The sequence below is a fragment of the Ceratotherium simum genome, chromosome 10 (assembly GCF_057802395.1).
Source record: "Ceratotherium simum simum isolate JZ-2026a chromosome 10, ASM5780239v1, whole genome shotgun sequence".
Taxonomy (NCBI): domain Eukaryota; kingdom Metazoa; phylum Chordata; class Mammalia; order Perissodactyla; family Rhinocerotidae; genus Ceratotherium; species Ceratotherium simum.
In genome coordinates, this window is record NC_141909.1 from 12586906 (window position 1) to 12602098 (window position 15193).

At 46.7% G+C, this 15193-nt stretch overlaps 1 protein-coding gene across 1 annotated transcript in view; it reads right to left on the minus strand.

Annotated features, from left to right (window-relative positions):
• Positions 1–3396: 3396 nt before the first annotated feature.
• Positions 3397–15193, minus strand: part of UBAC2 (UBA domain containing 2) — a 166340-nt gene continuing 154543 nt past the window's right edge. Inside the window, exon 9 of the mRNA XM_014781853.2 lies at positions 3397–4689. Coding sequence (XP_014637339.2) covers positions 4582–4689 — 108 coding nt within the window. The 3' untranslated portion in view covers positions 3397–4581. The remainder of the gene's footprint in view (positions 4690–15193) is intronic.

Genomic DNA, 15193 nt, shown 5'->3' on the forward strand with positions numbered 1-15193 from the left:
GAGGTTATAGAAATAAGGGTTTTACAACATCTGCACAGATAGTACTAGGCTGAACAACTTTCAGATAAATGCAGTGCTTTTGTTGAACATCAGTACATAATCTTACAATAGAAACTCCATACACAGAACTCTCAAGATAGCAAAAGAGCAAAATGGACCATGGGCCCCTGTAAAAAAATGAAACAAAAATCTTATAAAACAAAGAAGTCAGTTATGTGGGCTCCTGGGCTGGGCGTCCCTCACCTGGGGACACAGCTCATCTCTGAAGGGGCAGGGGGGACCAGAAGAGCCCCTGGGATATCTGGGTCTGGCCACTTGGGGACAGACCCTAGCCCCAGCCTTGGAGCAATCTGAGTCCCTATGGCACTTCTGCATTTGGGTGAGGACCAGGGTGTGTCTCTGGGTAGCTGGAAGCTCAGGGTTAGCCCGAGTAGATCGCTAAGAACCCGCTCCCCTCCTCCTCCCTCAGGATCAGGGTCCTCTCCGCCCCGCCCCCCCCAACTCCAAGTCTACTCAGCCGCCCAGGGCAGCTCAGAACAGAGAGGAAGGTCACAGAACCGGCCCGCTTCCCTGGGAAGTTGTGGGCCGGCCTCAAGACACTGCGGGGGCTGCACACTGGAGTGGGTTTCTGGGACTGCCTGAATTCCTGTCTAAATCCCTCGGAGTTCTGAAATTCCCACGGCGTAGGGGGCCTAGCAGACCAAAATACTGCAGTCTGTAAACGAAAGTGGTCAAAGCCCTCGTTTCTGGCCAGTAGAGATCCTCTGTGTTTTCTCGTTTGATGCACCCTTTCAGGTGCATCTCCAGCGACCACTCTCCTCAAGCTCCCAGCCCCACCCCGGCCCCTCATCCTCACTTCTTTCTTTATTAAGAAGCTAGAAACTACCATTTGAGCTGCTTCAACTTTGCTCCTTAGTTTCCGACTCACCTGTAGTCTTCTTCCTCTGGTTCTGGGCTACTGAAGTGTCTCTCCTGGTTTCCAAGGTCAACCCCTTCTCGTGGTGCCTGATCACACCCCTTCCTGGGCCTAGATCTCAGGCTCTCGTCACGGGCTTGTTTACCTTGACCTACAAGCTGATCCCGGAACAGCCTCTCCCCTTCCTTCCCCCCAGATTTCCTGAACAGGCACATGCAAACCACCCCTGCTTTCTCACTCGTCCTCACGCCCCAGCTCTCGTCCTCTGGAACCTGCCATCACGGGGCTGACACCACCTTGTCCTGCAGCACCTGCCATCCTGATCACCCCTCCTAGATGGTCTCACCTCCCAGATGGGGCTGCCTCTCCTGATTCCCCTCCTACTTCTCTTCTTCTTCCTCCACTAGAAATGCAAGAATTCCTTAAGATTCCATTGTTAACCGTCTTCTCTCCTCTCTCCATATTCTCTGTCATCCAGTTTACCCCGGTACTATAGCAGGACCACCAATCTAGTTCTCTAATCCCTGCCTCTCCGCAGATTGATTCCCAACATCTAGTGACACTGCCCCCGCCTCTTCAGCCCAAACCATGCCTATCACTCCCCTCGACCCAAATCTCTGCCTGAAATCCCAACTCTAGTAGAGGCATCATCAACATTCAGCTATTGAGGTTTCTCCATTAGATACTACATCAAGCAGGTTATTAAATTCACATGATTCTGGCAATTTTTCTTACACATAAGATTGCAGTTTCAGAACTAAAATTTTAGTCTGAGCCAGAAAGCCATTTTGACATTCTGGGTCCATCCCTTTATAAACACACTGTATGGGTTATGGGGACTGTGAACTCTTGATTCTCACAAATTACATATCACTTAAGCTATCTGATTAAAGAAAAACTCTTAAGTTCATGGTTTAGACACTTTCATTTCCATTTAAGAACAACTGTTGCAGGAACATGAACTCAGGGACTCAGAAAACATTCTAAATGACACTGGAATGCATTCACAATTTTGTGCTCTATTTTCCTAAATTTTTTACCTTTCTTACCCCAAACTCAGTGTAGGTTTATGAATCTGGACTTCAGAGGCAGGTTTTCCTTTATTTGGGAAGTGGGGTTCACTACAGAAGATTTTTTCCTTCTTCCTCTTATCATTTCACAATCTGGAACCTGTTCACTTGAAAATTAGGCCCAATCTGTTACCATTTGCACAGAATCAAAAGCCTAAATAATCTTTTCTAGATCTTAGGAAATCAAACCAAATGACTCGCTGATACCCTCCTCTGGCATGCGTCACTGTGCATGGGACACAAAAGGTTTTCCTTTGAGGGGTCCCATCAGCCTGACAGATTTCCGGGCGTCTTGATAAGAGGTGTGCGTGTTCTCAGGTGTTCAAACTCCTGCAGTGGGTGGCTGCAGTTTGTGTCAAAATCCACAGGAACAAGAGCAGGGATGGGAACTCCTGTAAGGCACAGAAACGTGCCCAAGAGTGAAGTCAGACATGTGGGAGGGTACGGGGGAGGACAGGGATGTTCTGGAGGGTGGCGACTGATGAAGGGGGAGATGGCCTGGCAGGTGCATGAAAAGGATGAAAAACAATGGGTCACCTCTGGGAAGGTGAGACCTTGGCAGCTGTAGCGAGCTGGAAAAGAGGCTGAAGGAGTCAGGAGAAACCTAAGGGGGTCTTCCAGCTCTGCCCCTATGAGGTGCATGTCCTGCGGTCAGGGCCCCTGTACTGACCTCAATTTCTATTCTCTAAATTGAAGGACTGAAGTAGGGGGTCACTAAGGCTCCTTGCGGCAGGACAAAGATCTCTGAAATGTAACCACATTTAGGAGGGAATCCTGACAAGAAGTCAAACAAGAACCTGAAGGGGTGGTGGGGTGGTTAATCCCTTTCAATTTAAGCCTCACCTTGTGATCCCTAACAGTGGGGGGAGGCTCTTTGTTCCCCCTCCTCTGGTTTGGTTTTACTTTGCTAGGTGCTGTTTGAAGGTGAGAAGGAACACAGGAGATGGAGTATTTTTGGATACGGGTTGTTCTCTCCTGTGGCCTTTTGCACGGAACGACAGAGGGTGGTTTAGTTTTGCCTCAGGGGTAATAATGATCACATCTTCAGCACACTCTCAGGCTGTCTTGTACGCGTCTTGGTCAGCGAATGCAGTCGAGATTGCCTCCTCTACGGTAGACTGTCCTTCAACCTGAGATGAGGAGACTCAGATCAAGTCGGGGCCTGTGCTTGGGACCAGCTGGGCTTCCAGACAGTCACCTCGACCCCCATTCTGAGCAGCCCAATGGCCCTGACAAGCCTATGAATGGGGCCTCACCGGCCAGTCCTACTTACAGGAACAAAAGGGTTTCTCGCACTTCAAAAAAAAGCACCCAAATCTTCTGAAGAAAGATGAGCAGTCTGGCAAGATTTTTCTAGTAGAACCTAGAATAAAGTTTACTTAGGTAAGTCTAATAAAAAATACCAAAAAGTAAAACACATTAAAAACTTTATTGTAAGTATCACACATGTCCAAATTTGCATCAGTTTGATACAGTTCTGCTCATTTTGCTGAACACAATAGTTGTACAATTTCCTTAAATCTTAACAGTCCCCCTGCTTTAGATCTTTTCTTACTCGTCCACTTCTGGCCTTGCCCCCTTCTCTCTGGGACGGTGTCCTCTGCAGTCTACTCCGCCTCATGCTGAGAGCCCCATCAGCCCCGGGGCCAGGGAGAAATGTGCTTCCAGGGAGGCTGGCCTGGCAGCTGGGAAGGGCAAGATATTTTCTCTTCCGTTCCAGGGCCAAGGCCACACTGGGCAGCCACTGAGCACTAGGTGAGGCCACATTGCTCCAGGGAGCTCACTCTCCTCTTTGTCCCATTTCACCCCTAGCCTGAGTGGCTTACTGTGAATATTCTAAGCAAAATTAACCCCCGTTAAGTTTCATGGAGTATTCTAGAACCTCAAATTGGTACTCGATTATTATCACTGTTTTTTTAATGGAAGTGGGGAGAAGGAGTTGGTAAAACCCCCCTGGACTGGACGGGCTGGAACAGCGCAGAGTTGGATTTCGGTCTCTGTTCCCTGCCCATCACTGAGGCCTGGCTGGTGCTGCATGCAGCGCATACGGACTGCTCACCCCCGGGAAGTGTGGACACTGAACAGCCACTGGGGTTTGAAAGCAAATTTGAGAAAAAAATAGCCATGAAAAAGGTCCATAAGGAATAATTTGACATGTTCTTTCTGAATAAGATTCCTCTTTCCCCTTTTATGGCATTTATGATCAGATATAATGAGTGATGCATTATAGTAAAAAGAATATTACCATAGCAGTAATTTCCCATCTGGAGTGCTATTCAACTGCTTGCAGAAATCTGCAATTTTAATGCATTTTAAACACATTAGGAATGAGTGATGATTCTTCAAACTAAGGAAAAAAACCCAATAAGAAAATATAGAAAATACATGCTAATTTAATGGCAAACTTATTTTGATACTCTAACAGTTTTGATCTTAGAATTAAGGGTGGAGAGCAGTGGGGACAACCCTTTGCCCACAAGGACATCGAGAACATCGATGCGAGAGAGTGCGGGGTCCTCGGGCTGATTCAGTAGCGGGGACAGTGCCCACTGTGGTCAGCAGCTTGGCCAGTTCCTGTGTCGTCAGCTGGGCCCATCAGTGCTGCAGCAGGAAGTTGGTGGCCACATTAAGGTCATTATTTGAAGCTCTCAGGGCTTCCAGAGCATCACCTCTGGAAAATCCCATCTCCATGAGCCGGGCAACCTGAAAACAGAACAGAACCAGAAACCCGATGAGCCTGACAATACTGCCACTAATCAGCCAGCCCCCAAAGGTTCTTCATGTGAGTTTTGTAGGACAGGTTAAAAAACAAATTTTAATTTCAACGTGAAATCTGATGTTTAAAAAATTATAACAAGCACAGTGTTTTAAAGTGATACTGTACACGGCAATAGATATGCATGATTTCATTTAATCCTCATTTTAGAGATGGGGAATGGGGCTTCTGAGGGTCAAGCAACCTGCCAGGATGAGCAGAGGGTGGGCGAGCTCGTGGGATGTGGCCTGGAAAGTGGGTCTGTATAAGCAGCGCCGTGTTCACAGCCCTGCCACACTCCTTCAGCGTCAAATCTGATTCCTGAGGAATAACTTACCAAAGTCACATGTCCTTACGCATGCAAACAAATGCTTAACTGAATATTGATTCCTGATGCTGGCAGACATCGATGATAAAAACGCCTGTACGTTCTTGGCACCACACAGCCAGAGAACATCCTCTGGGTGCCTACACCTCTTCAGCATTTCACATTAGTTAACAATGTCTGCTAAGCCACCGGCCAGGGCTCTGTAGGAAGCAGGAGCCACGCACAAAGAGGGGCGAAGCCGAGGGCAGAACCGCAGGAAGGAGGTAGCCGAAGCCACCAAGGGTAGGGAGGACGAGGCTTGCATTTTTTTGACCACAAATCCTGAATCTGTGAATATAGAGGTTTCCTGTACTTTTACATACAGGCAGCCTCCAATGTCAAATTAGGTGGTGTGACTGAAGTTTATTCCTAACCTATTTTCCCATTTAAAAATGTATTATAAAAATAATTATGACTCTGGACTAGCCACAGGAATCTATATTTTGTACTTATATTGAAATATACTATACTTGTAATAATATAAAGTGAAAAATGATACTCTTAGATACGCTGAAATTTTCAGCAACGTGTGGTTAAAGAGGCTTCTGTTGGCTGACTGAGGACTTAGTCACCATTTCTAATCTTCTTTCCTGTAGCAAACCATGTGCTTGGTGCTACCCAGTGGAAAGAGAAGGCCTGACATTGCCCTCCTTCTCTCTCCTACTCCTGCTTAGGGGAGTCAAGGTGTATGTGAGTGTGGGGTAGAGTGTGGGGTACCTGGAGGACAGAGCAGGGTGTGAGAGGGTCCTAAGTGACAGGAGGCCTGGTGCGATATTGTGATTTATAAGAAATATATGGATATTTGGTCATTCAGATGACTGAAATATAGTTCTCAGATATATTTGGTCTTCATTCAGTTCCTGGCTCACAACTCCCAAAACCCTTGGAATTTCCTGAGTGATAAGAGCAATGAGAACATCCTTTAGTTATAATATTTGGTCTCTTGTCCTCAGTTCCTAAAAGTGCTTCAAGGCCATAAAGGTGGAATGGTGTCTTGTTTTTGTTAATGAAGGTGACTTTTGGACTCACCCAAGGGTGGGGACTGGCTGCCAGGAGGACCAGCCGTGTGATCAGAAGATTGGAACTTTCATTCCCACCCCCTGATTTCCGGGGAGGGAGGGAAGGAGGGCTTGAGGTTGAATCAATTACCAATGGCCAATGACTTAGTCAATCAGGACTACGTAATAAGGTCTCCATAAAAAACCAAAAAGGACAGCTTGTCAGCTCTTTTTCAGAGAGCTTCCAGGTTGGGGAACCAGAACACTTCCACGTGCCACTGTGCTGCCCGTCCATGAGGACAGAAGCTCCTTTGTTTGGGACCTCACCCCATTTATCTCTTCATCTGGCTGTTGATGCGTATCCTTTAATACCCTTTGTAAATAACTGGTCATCTAGTGAGTAAACGGGTTTTCTTAAGCTCTGTGAGTTGTTCTAGCAAATTAATCGAACCCGAGGAGGGGGCTGTGGGAACCTCTGATTTATAGCCAGTCGGTCAGAAGCACAGGTGGCAACCTGGACTTGTGACTGACATCCTCAGTTGGAGGGGGTGGATGGAACCTCCAGTTTGTAGCTGGTTGGTCAGAAGCACAGGTGACCATATGCGACTGGCCTCTGAAGTAGAGGGTGGTCTTGTGGGACTGAGCCCTTTACCTGTGGAATCTGATTCTGTCTCTGGGCAGACAGTGTCACAATTGAGTTGAAGGTCTGGCGTTGGAGAACTGCTTGCCGGCAGGGGAAGCCTCCACAAACAGGTTGGAATTGGGTCCAGGAACCTTTTGCAGAGAGGCTAAGCCAGCTGAGAGGAAACAGGGACACGCAGGGGACACTTCTCAGAAGTTGGAGTTCTAGCCAGCGTTTATCAAACTGAGGCTGTGATCCCTCATTACTGGGTCATAACCAGTTAGCGGGTTAAGACTAGGATTAAAAAAATGCATGTAGTGAGGGTCTTTCTTCCATAAAACTTCATTTCAGTTCTCCATATTCACACACATGTATGCAGCGGGTGTGTATGCAGTGGGCTGCATTTCTTACTGTGGGCTGTAGTCAGAAACCTTGACAGCTGTTTTCTAAGGGGATGGTCAGTGCCTGTGAAAAGGGCCATCCACAGGTGAGCAAGTGTGAGGTGGCAGCACTCGCACGTGCGAGACTCTGAGGTGAGCACAGGCAATTTCTAGCTCAACTCCCTAGGGTGATGGATAGCGTGGACGGAAGGGCAGAAATACGGTTTCATTTCCCACTCAAGGAAAGAACCATCTTTTCCAGAATATCACAAATACCCTTTACTCATTGGCCGAGATGGAAAGTTCTTCCTCAGACGAAGCAGAATTGGCCTCTCACTAGTTGCCATCGTGAGACTTCAAAGGCCCTAACTTTGTCCTTTGAAGTAACAGAAAACAACCCCATTCCCTTCTCTGTGTGAAGCACTTTGAGTGTCTGAAGGCCGCACTCCTCCTCAACCCCTCTGCTTCTCTAAGCCAGGTCCTGGTCTGTCCCAGGCGATGCGGCACCCCATCTCCCACCTTCGCTGGAGGTGTTTCCTCTGCTGGAAGGCTCTGCCCTTTGCCCTTGGCCTGGTTAACTCCTTTTCATCCATTGGATCTCGGTGCACCTGGCCCTTTCCCATGTCTCCCAGACTAGCAGGAACCCCAGAGTAGAAGTCTCCTGGCCCCACTGACCTCTGTGCTGTGCTCATCACGGCTGTGACTTGTACATGTATTTGTAGGATGGACTGCTTCTCTCTACCACTGTACTGTAAGCCATCTGAGAATAAGGGCCCTGGCTGCTTTGTCATTCCCATGTTTCAGTATCCAGCACTTGCCAGCACAGCCCCTCCCCTTTCAATGTTCCCCCATTTCTGCCATCTCAGAATACAGTCCACAAAGCTGGGTACAGTACCACTGGCGTGGTCTGAGGAGGGCAAAGGGCAGCTGGATCACTGCCTTCCTGCAATCTCAGCCCTTACAAGAGGAGAGGACTGCTTTAGTAGCACGCACACAGGTATGTGTGCGTGTGTGCACGTGCCCTTGTGTATGCAGCTACGCCACACTGCTGTGGCCAGTTAGTGTGGGGCCTGCTAAAACCCTCAGGGATTTTCACACGAAATGCTCAAGCCAGGCTTCTCAAATCCTACCCTGTAAGCTTATATCTGATCTTCCAGGTTCAGGACTATGCATTTGTTAAATTTCCTCTGATAGTTTTCTAGCCAATCAAAATTAATTTCAGTTTAAATTCTGTCGTCTACTAGGTTAATCAGCTCCCTTAAATCTGTATCATCCCCAAATTTGATTACCAAAACTCTAAAACATCATTCAAGTTATTACGGATGAAAATGTCAAGCAGGCGCGATCACAGACAGAGCCCAGAACTCACCGGAGACCTCACTTTGTATTCAGGTGGCCAATCAACATTTTTTAAGAGATTTTTTTAATCAGCTTCAAACTCACTTCATATTATTAACCGTTGCGCATGTCACCAACATCTCTTAAGTGAAGAGATGCTGTGAAATGTCTTGGTGACATCCTGTAAAAACAGGACTAGTTTGGTGCCTTCAGACCACAACTCTCTCTAACGTTCACCAGTCATCTGTCTGATTATCTATTTTAAGCTTCTGCCAGACATCAACTTTGCCATTCAATTCTCAGAATCCACACTTTTCCCTTTCCTTGGGAGCATTTGAAACTAAGTATTACTTACCTTGCTTTCTCAACCCCAACAGCACCCTTGGGGAGGCGGCCGGAGGACTCGTGTCGGACGCGTGCCAATGGAAGAAACCACCTTACCGATCCAGGCGCTCTCACTAGGTTATTTCCACTCCAGGACGGAAATAACCTTTTACGATGTTTATTCCAATTACTTCCAGTAAAGGACTACTATCGTTAGCGAAGCTAACGTAGCCCAGTGAGGAGGTGGGCAGCGCTACCCGCCTTCTCTCTGTTACCCATGAACATGACACCACGGCACAACAACTTGGCCATTCTTAACGACTGTGAACAGCGTGGCAAACGCTACATTCACTATCACCTCTTTGTCACCTTCAGTACTTTCAAGCATAGCCCAGGACTGGCTTTGCACCTAGCCAGCAGGAACAAATCTATCTGTTTGGCAAATCATGACTCAAAATCTGGAGCTGATGACGTGTGAGCCAGCAAGGTGGCACCAGCACTGGGACCAGGTGGGGGTGCTAGGCCACAACTTCCACCTGGCATTAGTCTTCCCTCCACCGGCTCTGAACACAGAAGGTTTGCTCTGGAGTCCAGAAGATGCTGACAGAGGCCACCAAGGCAGAGCAGCAGCACCGAGGGCACTGCAGGCCCCAGCACTTGCAGCACCTGAGGGAAAAATCTCTCAGGTCTGGGATGGCTGGCTGTGTCCTAGGCCTCAGAAGTGATGTATAGTGTGAGAAGAAATTTTTCTCTGCATGTGAGGCTTCCTCCTCAGTTCATTCTCTCTCTTAGACATCACACGTGCACCACTGCTGGTTTTGACAACTAAGCTTGGGTTTTTCACAAGTCTTTGCTGAAGGGAGGGTTTGCTGTTACAAGCTTGCAGGCTGGCTGTTCATCCTCCGAAGGCGGCAATCAGGCCCCTTTATCTAAAGCTGGCTTCAGAGCTTTTTGCATTTTTTAGGGGTGAGAAGCCAAGTGTGATTAGAGAATTTTCATTGCTAAATGACCTGGTACTTTGACCAGATGAAAAAAATTATGAAGTAGAAATAGTGTTATTACTGTCCTTTTTAAAAATTGAACAATTACACTAAGAAAGGGTATCTGTAAATTCCCCCTAGTGTCCAAAATTGTAAACACCCACGGGAAAATGAAATTGCATGCTTAGGCTTGCATACGTGGATAATAATCAGCCAGAAAAGATGAGAAATAAAGAGAGAGTGGTTCCGACAGTGTTTTCTAGCTGCTCCCATCCCTCAGTGGAGAGTGCCCCACAGCCCTGCAAGTTGGCCGTGCATTCCACTGCTGTTCTTTCTTCGGGTGGTTCAGCAGTTCACAGTCCAGATGCTAAGAACTGGAGCAGAACCCAGCAACACAGAGAACAGACGTCTATAGCTTTCTTGAGTGGATACCAACAATTACCGTTGTGGACCTTAATGTTTATCTGTGCCGAGAGGCCCAACTTGCCCAATCCTGGTGCATTTCGTTACTATTTCCGTGTGCTCAAATGGCAGAATGAGAAAACTGAGGCCCATGCAGACCTGTGGTCAGGCAAGCAGAATACACACACGATTCCAGAAGTTCACAATTCCTTAAAATAAAAACACACAGGGGGCTGGCAGCCATTTTAAATCTGACCCAAGCGCAAGAGAATCATCCTGGCCACTGTAGCTGGGAGGTGGGAGCCCCGTCAGGGGGCAGAGAGCCTGAGTTCTGGAGTCAGGCCCCAGTTGGCCAGATATTCACTGTGTGACCCCAGGCAGGGGGCTCAAGCCTCAGGCTCTCCGTTTCTCACAGTTTTGAGGATAAGAGATCCGGGTGTGAAAGGCCTAGAACGGTGACTGGCATATACCACGTACTCAGTAAGCATTACCTCCTGTGATGATTATCCGACTGAAAAGCGACTGGGCCGGGCGTATGAGGGTCCCTCCCTCTCAGTTCAGAGACTCTGACGACGCGACAAAACCATCCTCAGGTTTTGTTTTCGGCATTCACTTTAACTGCTTCCACTTCACTAGTTTTATATCCTTTGTTGGTCAAAGAACTGATGTGTCTTTTGCAATGATCAAACGCAGGCTCTTTTTCAGACAGGGCCACGGAGCAGCTGGAAGGAAGTCTCGAAGCAGAAAAACCACTCCCTCTGGGACTTTGGTCACTGCCATCAAGGGAAAGGCTCATGCTTCCCCAGATGACAGAGACCCGACTCAACACTGGCTCCGCAGCTAGGTACACCCACATGTATACCCACCACCACGGCTAAATACAGCCATGCTTAAAAACAAACGCAAGTGACTTCTGCTACATATTTCTAGCATTTAAATGGCAAAAACAAGAACTGGCCTAAGAAAACTAATGTGGTGAGACCAAATGAAGTGAGAAAAATAGGAAAAATCTTTTTAAAGGGTGAGCATAAAAATTCTAACAAAAAGCCCACATTATTTTAGTGACTCTTATAACACCTTACTTTATATCTGTATAAATTCTAGCAAATATTCAATTCTGATCCACCTCCCTCTCCATCCAAAGCATACAGTATATATTAGTTATAAAACATGTAATCACACTGAAAGCCTAAACTAATTTGTTTTCTCTACAGGCTGTTTCCTGTCTTCAGCTGTTGGAATGAGAACCATCTGTTACCTGATCAGATCTAACATCCAAGGGAAGAGAAAATTTCAATGTAAAATCTTGTGATCTTATTTGACTAGAAGATAAAAATACATCCTGATCAGTTTAAATCAAGTTATGAATGCACAGGAATGTCACTAATTCAATGAATGCTTACAGACCACCTCCCCTGTTCCAAGGGCCTGCCCTGAGTAACCGCAGTGAGTTGGGGACTAACTCAGTCTAGTGACTTACGTGCTGTCTGTTGTCCCCAGCAGGCGGTGAGCTCCGTGAGGGCCACTACCACACCTGCCTTGTTTCCCACCTAACCCCGAGTCTAACACAGAAGGCGCCCCACAGTGGTTACAGAAAGAGTGTAAGTTGAGCGATGTTAAGTTCTTCAAGGAACTGACAGTCTGTTGGGGGAAGACGCCCACTACACATCTTGGGGACAAAATGAGAAAGCTGCTAAAACACTTAGAACTCAGCAAAATAACATGCTGAGATGGAGATATTTTGATTTAAGCAGAGCCAAGAGCAAGGCAGATGCACATTCTGCATCTAATCGATATCGGACCGGCGGGGTTTGCAGGAGTCTGTTTGGAAAACTTAAAAATGCCCCATAGGTATTTTCTTTTTTAAATTTTTTGTTTATTGCAGTAACATTGGTTTATAACATTGTATAAATTTCAGGTGTACATCATTATACTTCTATTTCTGCATAGATTACATCATGTTCACCACCCAAATACTAATTACAACCCATCATCACACACATGTGCCGAATTATCCCTTTCGCCCTCCTCCCTCCCCCCTTCCCCTCTGGTAACCACCAATCCAATCTCTGTCTCTATGTGTTTGTTTATTGTTGTTATTATCTACTACTTAATGAAGGAAATCATACGGTATTTGGTATTTGACCTTCTCCCTCTGACTTATTTCACTTTGCATAATACCCTCAATGTCCATCCATGTTGTCATGAATGGCTGGATTTCTACAGATAGCCAACAGACACATGAAAAGATGTTCAAAATCATTAACTATCAGGGAAATGCAAATCAAAACTACAATGAGATATCACCTCACGCCCATGAGAATGGCTATAATTAACAAGACAGGAAACAACATGTGTTGGAGAGGATGTGGAGAGAAGGGAACTCTCATACACTGCTGGTGGGAGTGCAAACTGGTGCAGCCAGTATGGAAAACAGTGTGGAGATTCCTCAAAAAATCAAAGATAGAACTACCATATGATCCAGCTATTCCACTGCTGGATATTTATCCAAAGAACTTGAAAACCCCATAGGTATTTTCTAAAACGCATTTCCTTCAACTTCCTTCTCCATTTCAGAGCACAGTAAGCACCTTCCTCCTTCTGCTTGTGCATCATAGGAAAGTTTCTGTCTAAAAATCCTCACCACAAAACATCAGAATAGAGTTCATCTTGGTTTCTAGCCTAAAAACCTGAATGATCCTTTTCTCTAACTTCTTTTAGAAACCAGGTGTAGTTGGGTTAATATCCAAAGAGGGCCTTATGCTTTTTCTGTCTTCCACATCACTTATTCATAAAAACTACAGTTACCCAAATGTAATGTCTCCAATGCCTGTTTTCTGTAACTGAAAACTTGATTTCCTAGAGGCAAGGGTCAGAGATAATTCAACTTAAGGGATAGCAAGGAGAGGCTGGTACTGAAATTCTAGCTCAGCCTCGTCACGGGGATGCAAACACACTTGTGTAAGGTCCCCCCAGTGACCCTCAACTCTATCAGCAGCTCTTGGTCAAGGACCCCTTACCAGAGGGCGTCAGCCGCCCCAAGGCCCTGTGTGCTGCAGCCCCTGGCTGGCTAGCCTGAGGCGTGGGAACCCTGACAGGAGTAGGCACCGCAGGAGAGCACTGCCACTGTCCTCTGACAGTACTCCAAAGGAGAACAAGGTGGACTCTGTTTCTCCTATAATATGCTTTCCAAAGAGAGACCAAGCTGAACGAGAAAAGAAACCTACAGTGATGGAGATAAATCTGTATCAGTTTTCTTTCCCTTTTTTTTCTAAAACATCCTCTATGATCGGGACATGTATCCCCATTCCCTCAAGATAACTCTTACTCAAGAAAATGAATGAAATCCCACTTTGGCATTCTACTTGCAATTCAATTACTCTGTGACACAAGTAAAACAACACTCATTCCAATGAGATTTATGGCAATTCCTCTCGCTGAAATTCTCTTTTGCTTGTTTTGTTCAAATAAGACTGTGGTTTCTTTGACTTCCCTTTAGCTAAGGGTGTCAAAAACAAATGGTTTCTTGGGTTCTTACTTCCCAAATTCTGATGCTTGCAGAAAGTGATGCCCACCTGAAAGGTGGCCCTGACTCAGCCCCACGCTGGGTTGCCCATTTGTGGCCGGCAACTTCCCAGGCCACACGCACACCCTACGGGGAGGGGATGTGGCTCACTCTGCCCTCCTCTTCACTGTAACTATTGTTACCTATGAAGGCCGGCTGCCTCCTACTCCACCGCCAGCCTGCCGCAAGCTCACTGTCAGGTCCCTGTGGGTCAGCACAGCTCTCCCTGTCACCTGATCTCTCCTCCCCAGAACTGCCGAACCCTGCTGATCGTACCTGTTGGCTGAGCGAATGTTTCTGGTTTTACGTTCCTGCCCAGCTACAGCCTGTGCAGCAGCCCCCTATCTTGGCAATCCTGCTTGGTTTAGGTTTTGGTACTGAGAAGGCCCTCACTCCAGGCTGGATGAGCTCCTTTGCTTATATCTTTCAGAGTACCCAGCAGAATTAGGCACCCCAAAAAAGCTGGTTAATTATTTGATTGCCACCCAATATTTCATTCTAACACATTTAACTTTGGTATTTTGTCCCATTTCCAATCTACTAGCATTAGAGGTGGAAAGATCTGACATAGTACCACTCTCTAACACTTCTTTAAGTGAAAACAAGTGTTCTTTTGAAAGGGAAGTCCACTGACCACACCTTCACGTTCAGCCCTGCTCTAACCGCTGTGGGGCACCTTCTGTGTTGGGCTCTGTGTCAGTAGGAAACAAGGCAGGCGTGGTAGCAGCCCTCGCCGACCTCACCATCTATCAGGGAAAACGGACAACACGCAAATCGCTAGACCAGGCCCCAACTCACTGCAGTTAGAAATATTCAGAGCAGAAGCACAAAGTGTACCTCAAAACAAATACGTATTAGCCAGGGGATTGTTTTTATAAGAGGAGCATTCCGGAGTTTAGGTGGGTTTTTCAGAGACAGTGGAGAGGATTCCTGAGATGAGAAGAGAGAGGAGAACCTCACTGAGATGTAGATTCTCTCATACTAAACACATTTTGCTATTTATCAGCTAAGATTGAAAGTGTCTTTAAAAGCTTAAAGCCATTCTCTACTTGGACCAACGGATATTTCAGAGGACATGAGTGGAATCCACATGATGGGTCTCATGTGGTATAAACATACTGAGTGGTAACATATCTCATCTGGGCAAGCATCTCGTGAGCACCCAGATTGTAACATGTTTTCCTGGGCAGGGATTGAAGAAATTACATTCATGGTTATGATTATAACACACCCCTTCCTCCAGGTCTAGTCCATCCTCCAGGGAAAGCCAGTGATGTAACTCCCTATTTAAAATCCTGCCACGGTTCTTTAATGCCTACAGCATAAACGTCGATGGCCATGCACTGATGGAAGGCCGCTGGGGAGCCTGTTTGCCTGCTCCCCATCCAGCTTCTTCCCCAGGCGGTGCCCCTGCCCCACTGGTCACCTTCCACTCCAACCTCGCCCACCTGTGCTTCCCCAAACTGGATGCACTTT